The 17,655-nt window shown below is 43.0% G+C and overlaps 1 protein-coding gene across 1 annotated transcript in view; it reads right to left on the bottom strand.

The window, feature by feature from the left end:
• Positions 1-17,655, bottom strand: part of Sae1 (SUMO1 activating enzyme subunit 1) — a 67,821-nt gene that overhangs the window by 43,249 nt on the left and 6,917 nt on the right. Inside the window, exons 2-5 of the mRNA XM_005413849.2 lie at positions 15,938-16,049; positions 9,214-9,387; positions 7,248-7,390; positions 5,562-5,661 (exon numbers count right to left, since the gene is read on the bottom strand). Of these exons, the coding sequence (XP_005413906.1) occupies positions 5,562-5,661; positions 7,248-7,390; positions 9,214-9,387; positions 15,938-16,049 (529 nt within the window). The remainder of the gene's footprint in view (positions 1-5,561; positions 5,662-7,247; positions 7,391-9,213; positions 9,388-15,937; positions 16,050-17,655) is intronic.

Below are 17,655 nucleotides of genomic sequence, written 5' to 3'. Positions count from 1 at the left end.
CAGACAGCTTAATAAACTATGTATAAACAGATCACAGGATGCAACAGGAAGAATACACTCCCAGATATTCTTGCCACAGATGTGTAACTGGCATCTAATCATAAGAAAACATCGGATAGCCTGTGATCCTAGCACTTGGGAGGCTGAGGCAGGAGAATCACCACGAATTCAAGGCCAGCTTTCCACAATGTGAATTCAAGGCCAGCCTGAACTGCATACTGAGACCATGTCTCAAAAAAATCAAAAATCAAAACCTCAGAACTACTGGGCACTGTGGCACATGTGTATAATCTCAGCACTCTGGGAGACGAAAGCAGAAGAATCTTAAGTCTGAAGTCAGCCTGGGCAACACAGATGGACCTTGTCTCTAAATATAAAATTTTTAAAATGGCTGGGTGCCTTCGTTAATTTTCTCTGGTTGCTGAGACAAAATACCTGACGCCCAAAATTAAAGAAGGAAAGGTTTATTTAACTCACAGTTTGTGGAGGTTTCAGTCTATAATCAGCTGGCTCCAAGACAGAGTGACACATGGCAGAGGGCAACAGTTCATGGCAGCAGAAGACAGCAAAATCAACAAGAGTAAAAAGGAGTGGTAGCAAGCAGCCTCTTTCCCTCCCCTACATTGTATGCAAACTACCCACCCCTGCGCAGAAGTAGCACTCACACCCATGATCCCAAACGTCGACCATGGATCAATCATAAACTCTAGAAGCCCGCCCCATGACTGCATGAGGCTTTGGGGGGACATCCAGACACAAACCACAACACTGGGGAATAAGCCTTGGGTTCAATTCCTAGGCAATAGATTTACCTTAGAAATTCCTTTCAATCCTTACTGCCACTGAAAGGAAGAGAAAGAAAACAAAACACTACCAATCCTCAACTGTGGAATTTCTCAACTAATTCATGAAAGTGTATTGAAATCCCCCAAATTAGTCACTTAGTATTTCAGGAGCAGAGGTAAAAACAAATCTGTATTGCTTGCTACATCATGAACAAAATCCCACTTAGTGTATCTACATTTTCAAGGCCTGTGATAGAGTAGCCACTGTCAGGTGTTTAATCACTTCCAACAGCCAGGCATGGTTTGTACACACCTGTAATCGCAGCACTAGAGGCTGAGGCAAGAGAATTCAAGGCCACCTGGGTCACATAGTGAGTTCAAGGTCAGCCTGCACTACATAGAGAGATCCTGTCTAGATAGATAGATAGATAGACAGACAGACAGATGGACAGATAGTTGGATAGATACTGAGACTGTTGGATAGATATCCAACAGTCCCTAATAACATGGACAATCCACAAAACAACCAAAAGCAGCAATGCGGGAGTGTCAGAGGCCTTTTATCCTAACAGTTCTCCAGAATGACTCCAATTTCTTTATTTTTATTCCACTATCTTCATAAAATTTCAAGTTACCCTACAAACTTCTCAGGGGATTCACCTTGTAAATCATGAGCACAGCCAGGGCCCTTGGACACTCCATCAACACTCAGCCCTCTCACTCTTTCTGTCACTGGGCTGGGTCTGAGAGGTGCCCAGGCTGAAATAAGGACCGTATCCCACGCTTCTGTAGAAACAGTCTACAGGTTCCCAGAATAAGCATTTTCAGGGCGAGTCAGTAAGAGGCTCAGGAAGGATTCATTAGGCAGGGACGTGAGGGTGTGCGGGAGGGAAGTGCAGCTGCTAGTCTCCTTTCTGCCTCATCTTCACTTCTCCTATCCTCCCTTCCTCCCTCCATAGCTGGGACACTTGGACAGGCCAGTGAGTGTCTCTGGGCTTCTCTATCAGGTGCGCACTGTAGCAGCAGGACGAGATGTGTTTCCTTGTACCCCACACGGTGACTTCACCTAACCTTCTCCTCTGGGAGATTATCTGACTAAGTTTGGTGACTGGCAAATTTGTACCTCTCACACCAACTCAAACACTTCCTCTGGGAAATCTTCTTGGATACTTCCTCACTACCACTTCATATCTCTCTCTAGCTCGCTCTCTCTGCTGAACCTAGGGCCCTCACACTGAGATATATGTTTTTAGAGAATATTTGACATGGGAAAGTGCATACAAAATAAAATTAAGTATGAGAAAAAGCAAGATACAGAACTGTAAACAGTAGAGCCAGGCATGGTGGCACACGCCTGTAATCCCAGCAGATTGGGAGGCTAAGGCAGGAGGCTCTTTGCGAGTTCAAGACCAGCCTGGGCTACAAAGTGAGCGCAAGGCCAGCCTGAACTGCATAGCGAGATCCTGTCTCAAAATGACAAAAAAAAATTTTTTTTTTTTTTGGTCCTTTTGAGACAGTGTCTTTAAGTCACCAAATCGCCAGGGCTGGCTCAAACACAATTGTCCTGCCTCAGCCTCCAAGAGTACGGTGATTACATGCCACCATTTCATTGCTCTCATTTATCTACTGCATGGTAGGGTCTGTACCAGGCTTGTGACAATTCAATTCTGATTAAATCTGTCTCATGACTTCTGGGTACTAAAGGAAGCAAACAAACTATGGGCTAGGCATTTTCCTACTGCCTTATTTATCGTGATGGCACATGTGCTAGAAAAGCCCTGTATCTTCCTAGATGGTGTGAAAACCACAACTTGTTTTTCCTCTTTGTTTTTTAAAGTTTCTAATTTAGGAGCTCAAAGTGTACCTTGAGGCAAAAGTGGCTTTACATTTGGTTTAACCCAGGAATAGGGGGGAGGGGAAGGGAACTCTAACCAGAAACCTTTCACAGGAAACAGGAAGTGGCTTCTATCCCACCCCCCATTCTATAGTCTCTGCATAAGCCAACCAGTTATTCTATACAATTTAGGCAAAAGGGTCGAATCTGAATCCAGAATTTTTGTGTTCAAACATAACTTCAAAATCATAGGGCCATCTCTGCCAAAATGGAGAAGGCATATTATTATAAGGTAACAAAGCCATGGCCAAAACCCAATTTGGCCAAGCCCTTCTAGAGGGCTCTTGTAGGGCCACACAAAGACAAGGTTTGGAATCCCAGGGATTGTCATGAGGAATGTATTGAATGCCTCACAACCTTGTGGGCTCTGGGTTGGAATCCAGGCTTGAATTGTAGAAGTGTAACAGCTGACTAACAATGTCAGCTGGGGAATATTTTGATACCTTCAAATTCGGCCCCTTGCAGGAAGAGGCTGCACAAAAAGCTCTGACTGTAGCACCCTGAGGAATGGTACGCCAAGGCCCAGCCCGAGTGCCTGCTTGGGCTACCACATTCTCCTCGTTGTGAAATGAAGTGGCTCCCAAAACAGGTTTCCAGATCCACCCCAGTGGGCACCATCATAATTGACTCCAGGGAAACTTCCAGCTGTGAATGGCTAACAAAGCTAGGCGGCTTGCTCTGCATTTGAATGTAAGAGTGCCTCACTCAGAGAAGGCCCTTAAGCCATAAAACCCTGTACAGCAAGGCCAAGTGTCACACTTGTAAGAGGGTGTGATTTATAAATTGACAGCACCCACAAAGCTGCTTTTGTCCTCCTCCGTTTGTTAACAATTTATCCTCCCCATCAAACACATGGAGCTATTCAGATAAAGCTTGACTGCTTGACTGAGCCTCCAAAATTTAAAAAAAGGAAAGGACGCAAGAAAGAAAAGAACCAAAGTTTTGGCCAAAACACCAATGTTCAACTCTGGTAATTACGGTCCTGTGAATAGACACTAAAATTAGGGCTTAATAATTCCTCTGTATCACACTCATAGCACCAAGCTATTCCAATACAAACACAAAAAGCAAAAGAAAGAAAATCTCCAGCACTGCCTTGCTGGAGCCTCTAAGAGTTCCACTTCTGTGGTTTTCTGCAAGTCTCTTTTGTGGTTTCTGCACTCTTCAGAATGCCCCCTTTAGAGCAAGTTTAACTTGAAATTATGACCCGCTAGGGTTTTTTTCCTCAATATTTAAATCTATAAAGCAAAAAGTAAATATGGGCTTGGTCATATCTTTCCTCTCAGTTCAACAAAACCAATTCAGGCCACTTCGAATTGTTTTCCCCATCACATGATTCCATTCTCCGAGTCCAATACTTGCTACAGAAACCATCAACTTTTGATTCCTTTCCCACTCCTTTCTTTAAATAAATTTAAGCAGGGCGTGGTGGCTCACGCCTGTAATCCCAGCACTCAGGAGGCTGAGGCAGGAGGATCATTGTGAGTTCGAGACCAGCCTGGGCTACAAAGTGAGCTCAAGGCCAGCTTGAACTGCATAGCGAGACCCTGTCTCAAAAAGACAGAAAATAAATAAATAAATAAATAAATAAATAAATAAATAAATAAATAAATTCAGGTCATTCACCAGATCCAAACAGAGGCTAAGCTCCTAATATAAACCACATTACAAAGCATATAACTGAATTGCACATGGTAGCAGAGACCTGTAATCTCAGCTACTAAGGAAGCTGAGGCAGGAGGATCACAAGATTAAGGCCAATCTTGATAATTTAGTGAGATCCTGTTTCAAAATACAATAGGGCCAGGGACATTGCTCAGTGGTACAGTGATACTGGTTTTAATCTCCAGTACTGCCAAAGGGGGTGGGGTAGGTATGCCTGAAATCCCAGGTACTTGAGGAACATAAATTTGAGACTGCCCAAAGCAACTTGGTGGGACTGTGTCTCCCTAAAAACTCAAAAAAACGAACAAAAAAGGACTGGTAGAGTGCTTGCCTAGATGCTCAAAGCTGTGGGTTCAATTCCTAGACCACCACACATACACCCTCTTTTTTTTTTCGTTTTGTTTTTTGAAACATGGTCTCACCATATAGTCCAGGCTGATCTCAAACTCACTATGTAACGCAGGCTGGCCTCGAACTCACGGCAATCTTCCTGCCTCAACCTCCCAAGTGCTTGGATTATAGGTATGTGCCACCATGCCTGGCTACAGTAACTATTACTAAATGTTATTTGGCGGAAGATATCAGCCAGGGCACAGTGGCACACACCTATAGTCAAACTATTCAGAGAGGCTGACTCAGAATGCTCCCAAATTTGAGGCTAGCCCAGGAAATTTAGCAAGCCCCTATTTGAAAATAAAAATTAAAAGGGCTAGGAATATACAATTCAGTGGTAGAAGGGTGAGGTGGTGGTGGTGCTATTTAAACTGGCTCCTGCACACTTAGAACTTATCACATTGTCTGTCTGAAACAAAAAATTATTTGTACAAAAGTAATGGCTTCTGCTCACAACAATCTGATACGACTCCACGCGCCACAAGTCTAAACTGGTAGTCCATATACCAAATAAGCCACACAGGCATGTTCCGTTTGGCTTCCACAGTGTTGACCAAACCGCATTCAAAGCAATTTCAGCACTAGTTAAAAAGTTTGGGACAGTGCATATAAAACTGGCATTTCCTAATTCTTTTGGAAATTTACATCTGGAATGTGAACCCTCTTCCTCAGAGCAGCAGACACTTCCATTGGGAGGGATAAGCATGAGCCCTCCCCTCAAGACTGCTCCACTGGGTTTGCTTTACTCCTTTGCCATTGCCAAGGCCCAGCCCCAATAAAGCCCCAGGGTTTCTGACCTGCTCCCCGCAGGGCAAGTGCTGTACCTTTTTGACCATTGTCGTCTCAGATGAATCAAGTTTTGCTCTCTTGGTGTCAGGCCCATCTTCTACTCCTTGGCTAACTTTGGCAACTTTGGTTTTCTCCCTAGAGAGAGAATTGAGTTCTACTATTATGAACTGTGCCATAATTAAAGAAAAAAAAGTATTCCAGCTCTGAGTAGGATGGTGTGTAAAGAGCAAAATCTTTGAAGTTAAACAGACCTGGGTTGAAATCCCAACCCTGTCACAAACTACCTTATAAATCAGTGACCCACTCTGTGGAAACAGCAGTCCCTAACACCATTAATGCAAAAGTGCCATAAGATAATTACTCAGCACTCTGCCCTGCACATATAAGCTCTCAATAAATGAAAGCAATTACATTAGACCATTCTAGTGGAACATAAAATAAATATTCAGACGGGTGTGGTGGTGCACATGAGTAAATCCAGCACTCAGGAGGCTGAGGCAGGAGGAACACTGAGAGTTTGAGGCCAGCCTGGACTATACAGTGAGTTCAATGGCAGCCTAAACTACATAACAAGACCCTGTTTCAAAAAAAATAAAAACAAAAATCGAACCTTAATTTCTTCCTTCTGCTGTGGCAAGCCCATGTCAAAATAACCTGGCCTGGGGATGGGGCTCAGTGGCACAAGCGCCTGCCTGGCAAGCACAAGGTCCTGAGTTCAATCCCAGGTACCGCAAAACAAAACAAAACAAAACAAAAATGTTAATTCCTAAAATAACCTGGCCTGCTTTTCATTATTATAACTTTTTTGTAATATATACAAAAACCTAGAGTCTCAAATCCATACAGTGCTATAGTTTGGAGGTATCTTGAATGTGTTTCTCCTTCCTTCATTTTCAGTTTATCAGCAAGAGAAATTTTGGATGCTTCTCTGAGAGGCTGAACAAGAGAACAGTTCTCAGGGCTCTGGGAAGGAAGGCCCCCCACCCCAACCTCTCTTTACCTCTCATTAGCAAGCTGGGGAGGAGAAGAGTGCGTGTCAGAAATTACAACCAAAACAACCAACTCACGTAGTTTTGTAATACTTCATCACCTGCAATCGTTCATGCAGAAGCTACAAATTCAAAACACTACAGGTCCCATCATGTGAGAACTACCAGTCTGCAGCCTCAATGTTTGAAATGAGGGATAAGGTCTGCTCGTTCCACCAGAGTAGTGTGGACACAGAAACTTTTCCAAGGTAGACTTCTGCTGAACGAGCCTCCAAGGTGACCCACCTAACTATCCCTGAAATTGAAAGCACGCTTTTCCCATGCAGACAACACAGGTTCAACATCCAAGGTCCAGACTGATCAAATACCCACACAGTGTACTCTACTTGTGGTACAACTAAGTGTGCTTTAGGCTTTAGACCAGACTACGCTTGGAGGGCAGGAGCTGATCTTCTTTTTGAATCCACAGCCAACTGTACTCAGTAAATTGTCAGTGGCTTGGTTTCAGGACGTTCTAAGTATCAGAGTAAAATACTTTGCTCAGATGCTGTAATTTCTACCAATAAATAAAAAAATAGGGGCTGGGGATTTAGCTTAGCGGCAAAGCGCCTGCCTGGCAAGCGCAAGGTCGTGAGTTCGATTCCTGGTACCAGAAGAAAAACAAAACAAAACAAAACAAAACAAAATTTAAAAATTAAAAAATACTCCATTTTCCCTTCCCACCCAACTTACTCTACAAACTCATGCTCTCCAAGATTGGCAAATGTGTAGCCATGGTAGCCAAAGACATCTCCTGTGAAGAATTTGATGCTGTTTTTGTAACAGATCTGGTCAACTTTAACTATGACATCTCTGGAGCAGCAAGTCAGGCATACCTGCAGGAAAGAAGAAATTGGCTGGGTGTGAGTTTTGCAAACTGTGAATCACTGCCCTAATGTCTAAATAAACCTTAATGATCAGTCCTGGGCATGTTGAAAGCCAGTTTCAAACTGGTACAACAGGTTCTCTGGGTGCTCTGGGTAGAAGACCAAAGAGAAGGTACAGGTTTCAGGGTGTAAAAAATGTAAATTATGTGTCAGTCACCTTCTGCAACCAAAAGAAATGTTTAGGTAAAAAGTAAAAGCTATTAAATGAAAGTTCCCCTCATCCGTGAGCATATACAAACTATGCCGTTGTCATGAAAAAGACAGTAATAGTTCAGAGCAAACTGTTTCTAACCTAGTGGCTAGATCTATTAAAATTCAAAGAAGCTATAGTGAAAAGCAGAACATTTTTTTAAACTGACCCAAAGGTCATATTTCAATAGGAGAGCATTCCTCCTTTTCTTGATTGATATCCGAAGATAAATCCTATTGAGATTATTTTCCCACAGATTTTGGTGTGAAACTATCTGAATTAAAGGACAAAGAAAAGGTTACAGGCCAAATGACCTTCCATTCTGACTTAAAAGACAAAAAACCAGCGATTCACTCAGTGGAGTTATTGGTGGTGTTCTGCAACCTCTAGGTTGTGTTCCAAGAGCCTGCTATGCTGGAAATAGCCGAGTTCTATTGCACAAAATACTATCTTTTCAGAAGAAGCTTTGTGATTGCCATTAAAAGATAACTTGGGGGCTGGGGGTGTACCTCAGTGGTATAGCACTGGCTTAGCATAAGTGAGGCACTGGGTTCAATTCTTAGCACTAAGGGAGGGAGGGAGGTAAAGAGGGGGGAAGGGAGGGAAAGAAAGAGAGAGAGAGAGAGGGAGGGAGGGAGGGAGGGAAGGAGGAAGGAAGGAAGGAAGGAGGAAAAATACAACAGTATAATGCTGGAAGGAAGGAAGGAAGGAGGAAAAATACAACAGTGCAATGCTGGGTATGGTGGCACATGCCTGTAATCCCACCACTTGGAGGCTGAGGCAGGAGGACTGCCACAAATTTGTGGCCCTCCTAGGCTACATGGTGAGTTCATGACCAATCTGAACTACACAGACCGGCTCCAAAACAAAAACCAAAAAAGTGTGAAAAACAAACTAGTCACAAATTCTACCTTCCTATATAACAGGCCTTTCACTTAAAAACAAGTTCCTCCTTTGTGACCCTTCACTGTTACCCTGGATTTGTTAAGCTTTCCCAGGATGCAGGGTGCTATGTCTAAAAGATCAGACACTGACAGAGAAGTTAACGCATCCTTTCAACCCTGCGCAGAACTGTCAGTGAAAGAAAACTAGGTTGGCTGGACTTATGACTATGGTGACTTTGCTTTGTTATCCAAGGCAAATGAGGCAGCCGTAGGTCAAGACAAGGTATGCTCTTTCTTAGGACAAAACAGGCGCTGTAGTCTGACACAATATTTCTAACACAAAAGTGCCTCTGCCACTGAAACTAACAACTTGTTATGTTTCTGGGAGAAAACATTTGTAATATTATATATCAAAGCTACACGCAAAGACTGCAAAGACAAAACACCGACGCTGAAATGTGCCGTGGGGGGACATATGCCCAGAGAAGCCAGCAGACAGCACATCACAACCACAGCAGGTCCAACAGATGGGATCTACCTACCAACATAGTCATGTGGTAAACTGAGCTAGAACAGAACAACTTAAAACTTTACTTGAGAAAAAGTTCAGAATTTAAGATTTGGAGGCTCTAGTATACCTACAACTAGTGCTTTAACTTGATTAATTCCTCTAGTAAGCTTTACATTAAGAAACTTACAGCATCAAATTGAGTGAAAAATGACTCAGGTTTTTTCTCTATATCCTCAGTGTCCACCTTCACATCCACCATGGGGTTGAGATTTTGTGCTCTCTCCAAAGAAGCTTCAGCTCTATTTCGGCCAATGGACCCAGTACGAATCAGGAATTGGGCTCCAGGATCATCTGGAGATACCTAGGAAAGAATAAACTTTTCTTTATTCTTGATTTTTTTTCTGGAAAATAAATTTCAAAGACAATGAACTTCCTAATTTTAAAGGATAAAGAGAAACCATTTTGAAGGTATCAATATGTAATACAACAAGGACTGTTAATTTCCTACCACTCTGTAACTCTGTATTGTCTGCACTGTTCTTTTGCTATTTTGTAAACGGTTGTCTGTCTGTTAATGTTTTCCTCCGTTTATTTGAAAAAAAAAAAAAAAAAAGGATAGATAAAATACCACCATCAAATTGTATTGTTGTTCCTATGGCGATTGGCCTAATACATACTCCCTACTCTCTTCTAAGATTTAAAGCAGGACATTTAAATTTTTCAAACTGGTCACTGATAGATAAAGAGCACCCCCTTGTGTTTACAAGGGAAATTCATTCTAAATGAAAGCCTTTTTTCCTGCATTAAAATATGCTTAAATTTCAAACAAAATGACTGGTTACCAGTGGTAAGGAAACGGATTTTGCAGGGCATGGTGGCATATGCTTGTAATCCCAGCACTCAGGAGGCCGAGGCAAGAGGATTGCCGAGAGTTGGAGGCCAGCCTGGGCTACGCAGTGAGATAAGGCCAGCCTGAACTACATAGCAAAACCCTGAACAAACTAATCAACCAACCACAGATTCTGGTTACAGTGGTAAGAACACAGAACTGACTATGGTAGATTTTCTATCATGTACCCAACCCTAAGCATTCAGAGAAATACATGAAGATCCAGTCCATGACTATAAGTGGCTTAAAATCAGCCAAATACAAAAATCAGACACAATTAGGAATACTTCCCCCCGCTCCCGGTACCAGGAATCGAACTCATGACTTCACGCTTGCCAGGCAGGCACTGTGCCGCTGAGCTAAATCCCCAACCCCAAAATTAGGAATACTTGAAATGAACTTTTAAACTTGACTACAATTCAGAGAGAAGGACAGATGAGTAGGAGCTACAGTGTGGACCTCACCATAAGGCTGGATGTCAGCAGAACAAAGCCTCAAAAATAGAATATAATAATTCCTTGACAACTTCGAGACTACAGATTTCATACTGCTCCCTAAGCATTTCTTCACATACCAGTATCTCATTTAACCATTCACCTCTGTCAATGATATCATCACCTTCACTAAGACTAGGTTCAATAGAAGTAATCTCTCCTCCTACCAACCATCCCTAGCATACTCTTCCTCACTTTTCCTCTCAAAAAACGAGCTGGTCCTCTTCCTAGCCCAGGCCAACCCTGCAGCATTACATTTGATCCATCCCATCCTACTTCTTCAGGGATCTCATTCCTCAGGATAGGTTAAACTTCACGGTATTTAAGAGCAATGACCCTAAAATAAACCAGGGCTCATTCAAATCTTTTATTCAAAACCTGCTTCACCCAGGCATGGCGGCACATGCCTGTAACCCCAACTTTGTGGGAAGCTGAGGCAGGAAAAATACAAGTGTGAGACCAGTCCACACAACTTAGCAAGACTATCTCAAAATAAAATTTAAAAAATAGTGCCAGGGATGTATCTCAGCACTCCCTGGGCCAATGCCAAACCAAACCAAACAAACCACACCAAACCAAACAACAACAAAAAAACCCAAACACCTGATTCAACTACTTGGTATACGATCTTGAGTAAATATATGAGAACTGCATATATTTAAATGTAGGCACAAAATTAAGATGTTAATAAAAGCATACCCTCCTTAAACCCCACCAATGCCAATCATTACCATTAGTCCACATATACCTTCCTCATGACACTCTACTTCCCTGGTTTCTTGGTCCTGGGTCTCCTCTTTCCTCAACCGACAGCCCAGTCTCTCTATGGCCCTGTACAAACTGTCCCTAGGACTCCATTGAAGAACCAATACCTCTTTTGGTATGTACCAAAATCTGCAGTTATTTCTCAAATCCTTAATAGTGCAGGTTTCTTCCTTACATCCCAGAGTTGTTTATGAAACTGCCCATCTAGCCATTTCCTCCTGGATATCTAACAGCCCGCCTTTCTTTTCTTTTTTTCTCTTTCCTTTTTTTTTGCAGTATTAGGGTTCAAATCCAGATGCTCTACCACTGAGCTACATCCCTAACCCCCTTTTTTTTCCAGTGTTATTTTGAGACAGAGCATCCCTAAGTTGCCCAGGCAAGACTCAAACTGAGATCCTCCCACCTCAGCTTCCCTAAATACTGGGCTTACGGGTGCCATATCTTGCCTAGTCCTTCATGATGGACTCCGTTTGTATTTGCCATCTTTGCTGATAAGCCACCAACCATCCATCCAGTCACCCAAGCCAGAAACCTGGTCTTCATGTCACTGATATTTCCCTGACTACAGCCACACAGAATGGTGGCTAAGGGCATGAGCAGGTCCTGGACACACCACTAACTACTATGAGATCTCAGTGGACTAAAACTGCACTTCCTTTCAAGTTTTCTTTTCTGTAAAACAGAGATGGTAACAGGTCCCAGTTGCAGTGAGGACTAAACTACAGCTCACAGAATAGGGTCCAGCACCTTCAGTAAAGTCAGATGCTGTAGCTATTCCTGCCTCTTCTTAAACTCAAATATGTACACTTCTAACAATTATATCACCTAAGTTTTTCTCAGTCACGTGCTTCTCATCATCTCTATCACCAAGATTTTTGCTCAAACCGTTTATACCGCTCATCTACACAGTACACTAAAGCAGCAATCTTAGTGGTCTTCTGCTATGTATCTTGTACTTACCATAATTCACACAATGATCAGTGATCTACTCAAACAGATCTATTTACTGGTAACCTATCCCCATGGTAATGACCTACTTTATTAACAATTAAAGCCAAAAGATGACCAGGTCACCTTCTGCCCCTATTTAAAACTGTTTAATGAGCTTTTAGCAACTATAAGACTGGGTGAAAACTTTTTTTATGAGTAGGAAAATTTATTGGGAAGTAAGAATGGGGAATAGGAATAGCTCCTGAGAGATAGGAAGGGTTCCAAATGTGTTGTCATCGAACCCATTTCTCTGAGAAAGTTTTATAAAGCAAAGTCACAAGGGATGGGTACAATGTGGGCCAAATTATAATCATCCAAAAACACTACAAGTATAGCTACTATGGGCTGCGATTTAGCTCAGTGGCACAGCGCCTGCCTGGTAAGCATGAGGTCGTAAGTTCAATTCCCAGTACCGCAAAAAAAAACAAAAACAAAACAACAACAACAACAAAAAACAAGTATAGCTACTTAGCTAATATTGATCCAATAGCCGCAAGGCATATGAATGACATCACTAACCTTGGTCAGTAATCTATAGTCTGAGTCTTTGTCTTTAGTCTTAGTGGATGGGAGATAACAGTTTATGTATATGGGAAATCTCAAAACAGTGACACCAATAATCTCAAGCTTCTTTAGAGAAGAATGTAAATCTGGCCATTGTGACTTTAATCTTCTTTAGATGTGCTTCTAGCCAGTTTTTGATGTGTTCTCACCTTCGGCACTGACACCCCCAAGGGCCTAGCTGAGTGCCTATAATATTTCTACCTATCTGTCTGTAATATTCCCCCCTCTGAAGAGCTATCCATAACTGCAGTTAGGGAAGAAGAAGCATAGTTTCCACTTAGCTGCTTTGAGCTTGGAAGGGTCAACGTAGGCGAGATTGCAGTCGGGGCCTTCGCTAGAGAGTTAATCTAATGGGCCTTGGCTAGAAGTCATGGTGCAGTTTAGCAGTTATGAATTCCCTTTACAAGGCTGATCTAGTGGATACCGGTAAAAGGGGTCTGGCATATTTGTTGTTGGTTCCAGCTGCATGATAACTTGGGGATGAGTAAAAGCTTAGGCCCTTAGAAGACCCTCCTGACACAATCTTGATCTACAACCTGCCCTCCCCCACCACATTGGGTCTCATACTCTAAAAACACCAAAGTTCTTGTTTTACTCCATTTCTACCTTGCTGATGGACACTTTTGTGCTGCTACTAATGTCCCCTACCTAAAACAGCTCCTCAAACTTGATGCACCATTCTGTGTTCTTTAAGACCTACTCAGAAACTCCAGGACATCTTACTACAATGACCTGAGTCAGGTAATCTGCATTCTGGTTTCCAGAAAAAACTGCGAATGAAAACCAAACTATAAGCATCATTTCTATCACTAGCACCTAGCAGGCCACAAGGTACCCAGCAGGCGTGCTCAGATGCTCGCTCAATATAAACTTAAGAGTTCTGAGAGGCATTAATTTCTTCATTTTAGAGATGAGCAAACTAACTTTGAGAGGTCAAGTACTTTGTTCAGTTTGAGGTGCTAGGATGTGAGCTAATGTCTGCATGACTCCAAAGCCTTGGTACTTGGCACTGCTTCCCTAGGGTGTTCCTAGTCGGGGAAATTGCAGGTGGTTCAGAACCATCATAGGGTGTTCATGAGCAACTGTTAATTTACCTGATGGGAGTCAGGTTGAGTAAAGTGACTGGAAGCCGGTTATGAGGCCAGTGGTGGTCAATTCTCCCTACCAGACTCATCTACAGAACTTCATTTTAAAGTAATCTCCCAGATATCCTAAAGTACAGCTGAGGTTGAGGACCACCTTGTTAGGCAGGAGGGGGGCGCCATGGCTCTGCAAGTAAAGAGTTAAGAGACGACAATCAGTTGTTCAGTGGGGAGCAGTCCTCACTGTTCAATGTGATATTACAACCATATTACACCTCTCATTATATGATCATCTTCCATTCACGTATTCCCACACTAAATGAGAAAGTTATCATCCCTGTCGTTGCTACTTTTTTTTTTTTGCTGGTAATGACTGAACTCAGGATCTTCACATTGCGCTTTGTCTCTACTCATTTTTGAGACAGGATCTTGCTGAACTGCCCAAAGTAGGCGCGAACCTATGCTCCTTCTGCCTCAGGTGCTAGAATTACACACACACACGCCAGTTACATGTGGCTAATTTTTTTAACTTTGAGACAAGGTCATGCTAAATTGCCCAGGCTGGTCTCAAACTTGAAATCCTTCTGCTCCAGGTTTCGTAACAGCTGGGAATTCGGGTGTGCACTAAATACCCAGGTCCCATGGAGTTTCGTTTTTCCAAGCCAAGTGCCATCAGTGCAGCACCTACCTTTGGACTCTCACCCTTTTTCATACAGTGGTCTTTGAATGAGATGCTTCTACCTCTAGAGGGCAGTGCGCCTTGAAAGATGCACCCTGTCCCTAGGCAGCTAGATTTTGCGAACTTTTTTCCTTAGGTTTTAAAATGCAAATCAAAAATCAGTTTGGGGCAGTGATATAAAGTGAACCAGACTACCGTTTCTTTTCATATTGCAGTAGTGGTGGTGGGGGAGACCGAGACTGACTGGGGATAGAATCCAGGGCCACAAACTGAACTGTATCTACACCCTTTTTTATATTTTTCCTTGAGACAGATCTCACTAAATTACCCAGTTTTGCCTTGAGCTTGCAATCCTCCTGCCTCAGCCTCCTTGGAATTACAGGTAATGCACAATGGCCCCACCCTGAAATAGAATTTTTTTTCACAAAAATAATACATCCAGTCAGGTGTGGTGGTACATGCTTGTAAACCCAGTGCTCAGGAGGCTGAGGCAGCAGGATTGCTGCAAGTTCAAGGCCAGCCTGGGCTACACAGTGAGTTCAAGGCCAGCCTGAATTACAGAGCAAGACCCTGACTGCTTCCCATTGAAGGAACTGATTGTTGTCCCTTACCTCTTTACTTGTAGAGCCATGGCGCCCCCCTCCTGCCTAACAAGGTGGTCCTCAACCTCAGATGTACTTTAGAATATCTGGGAGATTACTTTAAAATGAAGTTCTATAGATAAGTCTGGTAGGGAGAATTGACAAAAGTTCTGTAGATGAGTCTGGTAGGGAGAACTGACCACCACTGGCCTCATGTAACTGGCTTCCAGTCACTTCACTCAACCTGACTCCCATCACGTAAATTAACAATTGTTCACAAACACCTCATGATGGTTCTCCCATTTATAATTTCCCCAACTATGCACACCCCAGGGAAACAGTGCTGCCAAGTACCAAGGCTTTGGAATCATGTAGACTTGAGCTCAAATCGTAGTTCCTCAAAACAAAACAAAACAAAACCCTTCCAAATCTTCCTAAACACCCACATACAGTAAGTTTTAAAATTTTTCATTAATATCCTGTTGTCTAGTGGTTAGGAAAATAAATAATTAAGTTATCTAGGTCAGTTGAGCCACTCTATTTTCAGTTAGTTAGTCAGACGATTTTTAGATAGGTTGTAAAATCATTTGTCTACTCCTTACAACTACCTTCCTAAAGGATATGTTATTAACTCCGGTGTATAAACTGGCAAGCTCAGTCTGCAGACCTTGAGTCTCCACTGCCATCCAGCTAGAATGTGGTACAGTTGGAATTCAAAGCTACTGCCAGCACCGTTAATCTCCAAAGGCTAGTTCCACTAACTACAGCCTTTCTTTCAAAGCACAAGTAGGCAATCATAAAATGTGCACCTAATCACAAAATGTGCAGAGCAAAGGGGAGGGCAGTGATAGGATGGCAAAGGCGCACCTGTTCGTGATCCAGCATGGTCAGTCCTTTCACTCCTGCCAAGATGAGATTCTTGGCAATTTCAGCTCCAAGTCCTTTCATGCCAACCAGAAGCACACGGGAGGCCCGAAGCCTGTTAAAGGAGACACTGTTAACCTGATGATATACAACAGTGGAGCTTGCTGAATCAGAGAAGAACAAAGTAACAGGGAACTAATTTTGGTTTTCACAAAATGCATAGACGTGAAGCCTCACAGTCTCAAATCTACTAAAGAGAGGTTCCAACCCATCCTGCACAAATTCACTCAACAGGTATTGGCTAGGGTAATGAAATACAGCCGTCAGGAGTGGTGGCGCACGCCTGTAATTCCACCACTCAGCAGGCCGAGGAAGAAGGATCACTGGATCACTGAGAATTTGAGACCAGCCTGGGCTACGAAGTGAGCTCAAGGCCAGCCTGAACTGCAAAGGGATATCCGGTCTCAAAAAGACACACACAAAAAAAAGAAAAGAAAAAGAAAAAAGACAGAAAAAGAAAATAGAAATACAGTAATACTATAAATACAATAGTTCCTCCCTCCCTAGAGTGGGAGGAGATAGATAAACAGATACATGTCAACCAGCATCAGGCATGGTGATGCAACCTGTAATCGGAGCATTATGGGAGACCAAGGCAGAAGAACCACAAATTCCTGTCTGGCCTGAGCAACTTAGCAAGACCCTGTCTCAAAACGAGGAGGACAGGTAGCTCAGTATGTAGGCCCTGAGTTCAATACCAAGTACTGGGGGAAAAAAAAAAAAACTCAAGCCAAAACAAAAAAAAACCACACTCCTTCTCCCTCCATTTGCCCTCTGCCATGTGCCACTCTGCCTCAGAGCCAGCCAAGTATGGACTGAAACCTCCACAAACTGTAAGCTAAATAAACCGTTCCTTCCTTAATTTTGGGCATCAGGTATTTTGCCCCAGCAACAAGAAAAAAGTAACTACAACAGAATTTGGTACCAGGAGTGGGGTCGTTGCTGTAACTATACCTGACCACGTGGTTCAGGAGCCTTTGGAAAAGGCTTGTGAGAAGTGTTCAGAAAGGTTTGGAAATGTCGCCTGAAAAAGAAGCGCTAGAACGCCTTCCACTGTTCTGTATGGGAGATTCTGGTCAGAGCTGGTAAGACCAGAAGGCTGATAAGAAATCCTGCTGGTAAAGACCAGGTTTGGGAGGTTTCTGTTGGGAAGAAGGACTTCATTGGTTGTTGGATTCCAGACGATGTGGTATGGCTTAGCCGAAAGTTTGTTTGCATTTTGCTCGTGTCCAGAGACTTTGCCTGAAACTGAGATTATGGGCAATGGCAGACTAATGAATCTGGCAGAAGAAATTTCAAGGCAGTCAGACGTTGGGGAAGTGGCATGGCTATTGTTGGGGGCTTTTAGCCAGATTTATATTGAGAATCAAGAACAAAGAGCCCAGCAGGATGATTTAAAATGTTGTGAGTTTGGCCAGAAAGGAAGCTCCAGTAAAGCTGTGGACTGCAAAGATAAGGCTGAGGAGATTTCTATTGCTGAGAAGGAACAAGAGAATGGAAAAGATGGCTTGAGGGCATGGCAAGCAGCAAGTCTCTATTCTTTGCAGCCTCAAAACTGCAAAGGTGAAAGACCTGGTCTTGAGAAGGAAGCTGTACAGCACCATGTTCCAGAATGGCGGCGGCAGCTATACAGGTTCCAGAAAGGCAGCAGCATAGAAAAT

This window comes from Chinchilla lanigera, unplaced genomic scaffold (assembly GCF_000276665.1).
Source record: "Chinchilla lanigera isolate Chin_1 unplaced genomic scaffold, ChiLan1.0 scaffold00173, whole genome shotgun sequence".
NCBI classification, from domain to species: Eukaryota; Metazoa; Chordata; class Mammalia; order Rodentia; family Chinchillidae; genus Chinchilla; species Chinchilla lanigera.
Note: the sequence above shows the minus strand (reverse complement) of the source record. Positions and strands in the feature narration are given on the sequence as shown.